We start from the raw sequence: 9192 nt of genomic DNA on the forward strand, positions 1-9192 counted from the left end.
AAGACCTCCTCCCCAGACCTGGGTCAGATGCCCCTTTCTCCAGATGATAACCAGAAGACCTCCTCCCCAGACCTGGGTCAGATGCCCCTTTCTCCTGATAACCAGAAGACCTCTTCCCCAAATCTGGGTCAAGTGCCTCTTTTTCCTGAAGACAACCAGAATTACTTCCTAGACCTGAGTCAGGTACCTCTCTCCTCAGACCAAAACCAGGAGACCTCCTCCACAGACCTACTGACTCTCTCTCCTGATTTTGGTCAGACAGTCCTTTCCCCAGACTTGGATCAGCTGCCGCTCTCTTCAGACAATAGTCAGGTGACCCTTTCCCCCGACCTCAGTCTCTTGACCCTCTCACCAGATTTTAATGAGATAATCCTATCCCCAGACCTTGGTCAAGTGACCCTTTCTCCAGACCTCATCCAGACAAACCCTGCTCTTAATCACGGGCACAAAGCATCCTCTGCAGACCCTGATCAAGCATCCTACCCTCCAGATTCTGGTCAGGCTTCATCGCTTCCAGAACTGAATCAGACTCTTCCTCATCCAGATCTCACTCACATACCACCTCCTTTACCATCTCCCACACTCACTAACACTTCTTTGTCAAGGAAATTTAACCCTCTTGTTGTAGTAGGTCTCAGTAGAGTGGATGGAGAAGACGTGGAGATGGTTCCAAGTGAGGAGCTAGAGAGAATAGATGAAGATTATGCCGAGGACGACTTTGTAACCTATAATGACCCCTACAGAACAGACACTAGGACAGATGTCAATTCCTCCAGAAATCCTGACACTATTGCAGCATGGTACCTCCGCGGCCATGGTGGAAACAAAAAATTCTACTATATTGCAGCTGAAGAAATATCCTGGGATTACGCAGAGTTTGCACAAAGGTTTGCCTAGTTTTCTCTTTACACTCTCATTCTGTGTCACCACTGTTATGAAAATCACCTATAACATTTCTTCTGGGATGATGGTGAACAAGTTATACTTTATATAGTCTGACCCTCCAGCGATATTTCCTTTGCCATTTCCAATATTAGCTTCTATGCTTTAGATAACACCCAGGCAAAACATGAATCATTACTGTGGAAGTCTGTGGTATCCTGTCTGTCCATTTATATTTTGTACCTGTATCTTGAGAGTCCTATCATGAAAATCCTTGCTCAGAGAGCAGTGTCTAAAATCTTGGGGATGATTATGCTTTAGCAAAATCAAAACTCAGAATAGCCACTCTTAAGGTAAAAGGCCACTTATCCATCAAATTATTATACATACTGTAGAAATACTATAGGACTGTTAAAGGAATTTACTGTGTGGACTATAGTAATACTATGTATGTTTAATAAATGAGACTTGACATAGCCCAAAAGATCCTAGAAGTCTTACCTAAGAAAATATATTTGAGCGGAAAATTAAAACACATGTAGTCACCTGTGTTTCCATTTACATATATTTACTAGCTAATTGGTGAAATGGTTACTAAATATTCTATTCTACCAAGCAGATTACTTCTTAAGTTCTTTTCAATTTCTTTGTTTTTATTTTATATGAATGTATGAGTATCTGCATGTATGTATGTGAGCCATGTGTGTGCCTGGCACTCCAAATGCCAGAATATCCATTATATTATATTATATTATATTATATTAATAACTAGAACTGGAGTTACAAGTGGTTTAATGTCCCAAAGTGGGTGCTGGGAACCAAACCTGGGTACCCTGAATGACTGAACTATCCCTTGTAAATTTTTCCAACACTTTTAAATTTCTTCTTTTAAATGAATGCTATTGCTGTCATTTAAGTGAAATGGATCATGAAGACACAGGCCACACTCCAAAGGACACCACATACAAGAAAGTCGTTTTCAGAAAATACCTTGATAGCACGTTCACAAGTCGTGATCCTCGGGCAGAATACGAGGAGCACCTCGGCATTCTCGGTCCTGTGATCCGGGCTGAAGTGGATGATGTGATCCAAGTAAGTCACCATCCGGACCCGCTAGATCTCCAGGGAACGTGCCACAAGTACCAAACGTTGCTAAGATGGAGGCAACAAAACTATAGGTGATTGGCTTCAGAATTAACAAATAATTGCGCTCTTTGCCCACCAAGACTGCTTGGCTATTTGACAATTTTTGAGCTACAGAAAAGCTCTTATACTTTTTTTTTTTTTTAACAGCAAACATGATTTAATCTGGAAGAAATAGCACTGAAATATCTAGCTGAAGCCAGCCTGTTTTGAGCTAACATGGAAAATGAGTCAACAGTATCCCATGGCTGAGGTGGGGACAGCAATAGCATTGATTTATAAAAATGTCCCTATTCTTTCTTAAGAGACAAGATAGTGAAATGAAAGGAAACTAGGAAGCAGAGTAAAAATGTCTCTTTGCCCTAAATGAGTGAGACGGTTTCTTAAGTATCTTAGCAGACTTAGTCATTGATTACTTTCAAAATCCTGTATCCAGTTCCCAGACAATAGCTTATTTTTATTGTTATGGGATATCTGCACAACCAGAATTCAAATTGGAAGTCTTTATCAAGCAGGCCAGCGGCTGCCTAGAGAGAAATACTTTCACAGAGCAGCCCCACAGAATGCATATTATAGAGAGTTTTTAAAGACAAAGAGCATAGAAAAACTACATCCTGGTTGGCAGTTGCAGAAGGAAGCAAGCAAGCAGTAAAACAGAAGCTAGGAATATGCAGTTAGCTGAAGCTGTTTGACCATGAGTTTCTAGAGCAATGTTGGGTGTTTTCCCACAGGACTTTTCAAGGCAGAGGTTAGAAACCAAAGATGGCTTCAGCTAAGACAAGATGGAAAATTTTTTAGCCTGTTACGTCATAAAAGAGTTTATTTCTCCCATCCTACCTCACCTCTCACATACCAAACAAACAAAATAATAACAACAAACAAAACAAAACACATGAGAACATGCTGTGGATCCAAAGCAAACCATTCTGTGTCCAAAAACATAACCTTTTACTAGTGTGTTTGCCAAATTGTCCAAATGGTTATTGCAAAATAACCATTTGCTCTTTTTCAAAGAGCACACAGAGGGTGGGGAGATGGCTCAGCAGGTAGAGTAACCACTTAACATGTGATATGTAAGACCCTGTCCTTGAACTCCAACACATCAAAGACCAACCAATCATAAAAGACAATGGAAATCTGTTTTAGTCATCTTTCTGTTGCTGTGCTAAAACATCTGAGATAAGAATCCAAGGAAGAGAAAAAACATTTAGCCCATGATTTCATCCGTGGCTGCTTGACTCCTTTGCTTTGGGTCCTCCATGGAGGCAGTACAAGATGGTTGCCTCCTTTAAGGCGGCTAGAACTTAAAGAGAAAGAAAGGGAGGTGCCAGTGTCCTGAGATCGCTTCAAGGCATGCTCCAAGTACCTTATCTTCCTTCTATTAAGGACTTTGCCCCACATCCAAAGGTTTTACCTCCCAAAGTGTCACAGGCTAGTGACTAAGCCATCATCAACACATGGTTTGGGGGGCACAAAACAACAGTAAGATATAAGTCTCTTAATGGCTCTATACATTCCCTGAAGACATAGGAAGTTTTGTCGAGTGATTGGTCACTAGAAGTGACAGAGGAAAGCAACCAGAAGATTCCCCCCATGAGCCTGATGATGACTCTATGCCTAGTCTCATCTGTCACCAGGGGTCTTAGTCCATCTCTGCATTTCCCAACCTAGCCACACGCAGGCTTTCCCTTGCAGACATCATTCTGCTCTTTTGGGAACCTGAAATGACCGTCTTCTGATTTGTCCATTCTACAAAGGCCAATCCCATTTTTCCTGCGAACCTTTCCATGGGTTCTTCCAAATTCTCCTAAACATTCAGCTGGCAGCTGTGTTTCCAAGGCAGGCCCTCCCAAACCCACTCACACTCTGTGCATAGCTCCTGTTATATCCAGAGTCATGCTTTGGGTTCACTCATGTCTGTCTCTCTTCACCAGAAATCTAAAAGCTTATGACAATCAAATACTGTACCTTATTTGGGTTCAAATCTCACTTGTGGGTATGTTAGATCTTTGTTGCTGTAACAAAATATACAAGAGGAACTATTTAAAAGGAATGGTTTCTTTTGGCTTGTGGGTTTAGTGCTTTCGGTTTATAGTTACCTGTCCTCCATCTCTGTGGGGTTGTGTCGAGGCAGAGTATCATGGCAGGGAGCATGAGGTGAGGCATAGCTGCTTTTCTTGTGGAGTCCTGGAAACAGACAATAAAAAGGGACCAAGCAGATGGTATGCACATCAAGGGTGTGCCCCAGAGAGCCTCTTTCTTCATCTAGGTCCAACCCACTGGTTTTCACCACCTTCCAATATGATCAGATTATGAATCTGCCATCCTATTTATCTGTTGTCCAGAACTCTTATGGCATAATCACCATCCTGAAGTCCCACGACCAAACAAGCTCCCAACACGAGTCTGGAATGGACACTTCAAACCATTAGAGAAGTAACTTACAGTAGCTTAGCTTGAGCCTAAGAACACATTTTGTGTTTCTAGGGTGAGTTGCTCAGGTCCTAACTCATGTGATCATTGATAAAAATAGATCAAGTAATATGCATAAATTAATTTGCAATTATAGGCACCCAGTATACCCTAGCTCTGATATCATAACTGCCTATCACAGCCTGTAGCATTGTGGTTTTGGTTTTCTGTTTCTTGGTATGTTAATACATTTGTAGGTCACTGTTTGATTTTTGTTTTGTTTTCTCTAGGTTCGATTTAAAAATTTGGCATCCAGACCATATTCTCTTCATGCTCACGGACTTTCCTATGAAAAATCCTCAGAGGGGAAGACTTACGAAGATGAATCTCCTGAATGGTTTCAGGAAGATGATGCTGTCCAGCCCAATAGCAGTTACACCTATGTATGGCATGCCACCAAGCGCTCAGGGCCAGAGAACCCTGGTTCTGCCTGCCGGGCTTGGGCCTACTATTCTGCAGTGAATGTGGTAGGTTTCAAGTTCTAATGTCTCCCTCGTCATAGAACCATAGTTACCCATTTCTTGTTAAAAGTCTCTCCTGGGAACTGGGCAGTGGGGGCACAGGCCTTTAATCTCAGCACTCGGGAGGCAGAGGCAGGTGGATCTGAGTTTGAGGTCAGCCTGGCCTACAGAGTGAGTTCCAGAACAGCCGGGGCTACACAAAGAAAGCCTGCCTTAAAACCTAACATACCCTGAGACACCACCACCACCACACACCAAAAAAAGTCTCTCCTGCTTTTTATGGGGCACAAGAAAGGGCTGCCATCCCTAGTATAGCTGCCAACACCAGGGATTCTCCATGCAGTTCATCAGAAAGGGCGCAGAGAAAAGCGTTCATCCAATGGACATCATGAGGATTACATAAATGAGGCGTGATTACAGAGATCATTAACAATTTTAAAGTAGTTTAGTCTTAAGCCAGGCTTTGGGGGAATGCAGGGGGTCGGGAGAAGGCCAGGGAAGGACTGAGCCAACTGGGCACAGATCACAGGCTGGGTTTGGGAGTTTAAGGAGCAAAGTTTTTCCTGCTCCCATTAAGCCAGAAGGAGATTCAATTTGTTACTTCATGAGTAGCCTTTGCTAATAAAGGATTTTTTTGTATTTTGATAATAAGTCAACCCTGTTCTGTGTTAAATAAGGACACAGGGAGGAGGCCGCGGTGTCCCCAGAGAAATAATCCAGGCACATTCCACCCCCAAACAGCTCCCACAGGAAGGTGGGAATAACTTGTTTCTCTAGACAAACTGTGTTGATCATGGCCAGCTGTGCCAATCCCCCTGCCCTCTTGGCTGGCCTTCAGCGCCTAGGAAAGCCAGAGGGAAGCCAGCATCCGTGCAGTGCCTACTGTACGCTCAGCTGCCCTTCACCATGAGACACAAAGGCCTTTGCACAGTGAGACACCCCGACAAGAGGTGGCTGAGGACTCTCCCCAGGTTCACAGCCAACAAAACACAGAGCCCTCTACCTGGGAAAAGGCAGCCAAGGTTCAGATTGGCCCTCAAACACAGATTTCTATGCTAAGACAAGGAATCTGGGCTTCCACTTTGCCCCTGGATGAGTGGTTTAGGCTGATTTCTACCAGGGTCGGTATACCAGAGGTCTATACTTTTTGGAAGCAGGTGAAGGAATCAAAGCCATCACAGGCCTAGTGAAGCCCCCAACCTCATGTGAAGGGCTGCTCAACTAACAAGGAAACAGAGCCCATGTCAAGGGCAGAGGAGTTCCCAAGAGCCTCCTGAACTCAGTGCCACAAGAAATACCATGCTTGTCTCTATGTGGGGCCCCACTGAACATGGGGCTCCTGGGGAAAGGCACCAATCATGGGATCCAGGGCCAGACACAGCACAGAACAGGCTGAGTTAGCCTCAGGCAAAGGTGAGGGGAACAAGTCCTGGCCACCCACCCACTGTGCCTCTCTGTCATAGAGGATGCAATTTCCCACTTAACACACACACACAGCGAGAGACAGAGACAGAGAGAGCCCCCCTCCGGGTGTAGACGAATGCCTTGACATTCTTTTTGAACAGTCCTGATAAGCTTTTATAGCCTGGTCACTGACAATTTAAGGATCTTCACTTATCTTTCCACAGCATACACAATGTTCAAAACTACATGCTTCATGTAGTAAATGCACATGTGTGTTTCAGTGAAGAGAAAGAGATTCATTTTTCCAGTAGTAAAAAGCGCACAGACTCGGTTTCCTATTCATTTGTTGATGTTGCTGTTGTTTCGTGTGTTTTTTTCAACGCTGAGCACCAAACCCAAGGTCTCCTATATGCTCAGCAAATATTTGCCACTGAGAAACACCCACCCCGACGTGTCTATGTGGGTGCTCTTCTAGGCGTAGATGTAAATACTCATTCTATCACTACAGAGGCACTAGGAGAACAATTTACCCTTGTAACCGCAGGTTCTAAAGTTAAAATAAGATAGAGGGTGTGCATGGGGGCCACGATCTGTGATTCCGGCTACTTGGGAGGCTATGAAACTGGCTCAGAGTGTACGCAAGGACGATGTGAGCAATTTAGTGAGACCCTATCCTGAAAAATTTACAAGAGGCTGGGAATGAAAATCAGTCCAGTTCCCAGTTCCAAAATAGAGAGAAAGAAGGTGGGAGACGGAAAGGGGAGAAATTGGTAAATACATGGTCAATGAATGCACTGACATTTGTCATTTAGGATAGTTGTCAGGCTTAGATAAATAAGCTACTACAGACAAAGCCTTTAACACAGTATCGTTACTCAATAAACGGTATCCATTTGGTTGTCAATGTTATTATTCTTCCTCAGATAAAGGATCACTACCCAGTTTTAGTCTTTACTGATCATCAAGATGGGAGCCTCTAAAATGAGATTTTTCTGTTAAGTGAGAGCTGTGATTGTCAGACGAGAAAAGAAGATCCAGGTGAAAGGAAAGTGTTTGCAGTTTGCTCTTCTTTTCCTCCAGGAGAGGGACATCCACTCAGGTTTGATCGGCCCAATTCTGATCTGCCGGAAAGGAACACTTCACAGGGAGAGCAACCTGCCTATGGACATGAGAGAGTTTGTCTTACTCTTCATGGTCTTTGATGAGAAGAAGAGCTGGTACTATGAAAAGTCCAAAGGGTCATGGAGAATTGAATCCCCAGAAGAGAAAAATTCCCACGAGTTTTACGGTATTTTTTCCTGTCTTTCCATCTACTCTCTGATAAAAGCGCACCAGGTCATAGCGGTTCCTGCACTTAGGTCTTCACAAGATTAGACCTTAGGTGTTCCTGAGGAGTCAGGAGCATCAACTAAGCCTGATTCCTAAAGTCAGCATCCTAAAGTCAGGATTTGGCTGGTAGGAAACCCTGCTAAAGATGATTGAGAGAGTGCAGGATAGCACACATGGGCTACTGCCAGACAAACCAACAAGAAAGTGGGCACTGTGCCCCAGATAGCAGCATACATTGGAATGAGCATGGCATCACTCTTTATGACACTAATGACCTTGTTTCTTTTTCTCTAAAAATGTGAGTATTGACTCGAAGACATGATCACATGTGTGTCTCTTCTGAAATCAGAGTGGCTCTTGGAGGCCCATCTCTCCGCAGTTGCAGGCAGCACCTATGCCAGGTGGCCTGAGAATTTAAGGAACTAGGAAGTTGAGTAGCCACATAACGGGACACTGGCAAGACAGCCGGCCCTTAGGAGGTCACACTAGGAAAAGTATCGGTTCAGAAGTCCTTTGATCTGCCCCGTCCTGATCTGCCTGTGGCCTGTAAATTGGCAGGTTAATTACAAAACAGTTTTAGAAAAAGGCTGAACGAAGGGCTTAGTGCACAGTCAAAACAGCAACAGCTAGAAATCAGAAGAAAATAAAGACAGGTAGATGCTAGGCCGGCTCAGCAAAGAACACTTGCTTCCAAACCCAAGGACCACTCCCCCAAACCCAAGGACCACTATCCCAAACTTGTGTGATGGGAGGAAAGGACAGATTCCCAAAGGGTGGCCTCTTATCTACACATACAGATCACAGCCATTTGGGCACATGCACACGCATACACACACACATGCATGCACACATGCATGCACACATGCATGCACACATAAATTTAAAAGCAAGTGAAAAAGGCCTATTTTCACAGTTTGAAAATGGAGATAGTTGTCCTGAAACTTCTGATTACTGAGGACTTGTGCTTTAGGTAATGAGTCTGTCAGAATATTGGGGGAGAAAAAACTTGCAAGTGCCTAAAATCCCAACACTCTGGAGGCTGAGGTGGGAGGGTTGAAAGTTGAAGACTAGCCTGAGCAACTCGGTGAGACCTGTCTCAAAGAATAAATAAATACATAAACAAACAAATACTGGTCAAGATATTTTTATAACAAGCATTAGATGCCACCTCTGGCCAACCATTGAGGCTAGGTAGCCCTGTATCGGTGACACACTTAAGACACACTTCTGTATTTGACACTACTTCTGGGAGAATTCCAATAATGTCACCTGTAAAAATACTTTGAGATACAAGCAGGCAAACAATGATTTGTTGTAAAAATCCCACCCACGAAGGATGAAGTCTACTTTTCAGGAAAACATTTAAAGATTTTAAAAATTCAAATGTCAAAAAATTCTGTTAAATAGAATACAGTTGATTCAGACAGCTATTAGACTACAAATAGTGTTTTCTTGCTCCTCCCCTCCCTTCCCCCTCCACTCCCCTCCCCTCCCCCTCCCC

General features: G+C 43.7%; 1 protein-coding gene across 8 annotated transcripts in view; it reads left to right on the top strand.

Moving 5' to 3' along the window:
* Positions 1-9192, top strand: part of F5 (coagulation factor V) — a 69049-nt gene that overhangs the window by 43648 nt on the left and 16209 nt on the right. For 6 of the 8 annotated variants that reach the window (XM_021171696.2, XM_021171713.2, XM_029482648.1 and 3 more), the window contains 4 exons: positions 28-887; positions 1800-1974; positions 4728-4964; positions 7443-7650. In XM_021171696.2, coding sequence (XP_021027355.1) covers positions 28-887; positions 1800-1974; positions 4728-4964; positions 7443-7650 — 1480 coding nt within the window. Of the gene's footprint in view, positions 888-1799; positions 1975-4727; positions 4965-7442; positions 7651-9192 lie in introns of all 8 variants that reach the window. The other 2 variants (XM_029482578.1, XM_029482630.1) reach the window with 1 other exon arrangement.

This window comes from Mus caroli, chromosome 1 (assembly GCF_900094665.2).
Source record: "Mus caroli chromosome 1, CAROLI_EIJ_v1.1, whole genome shotgun sequence".
NCBI lineage: Eukaryota > Metazoa > Chordata > Mammalia > Rodentia > Muridae > Mus > Mus caroli.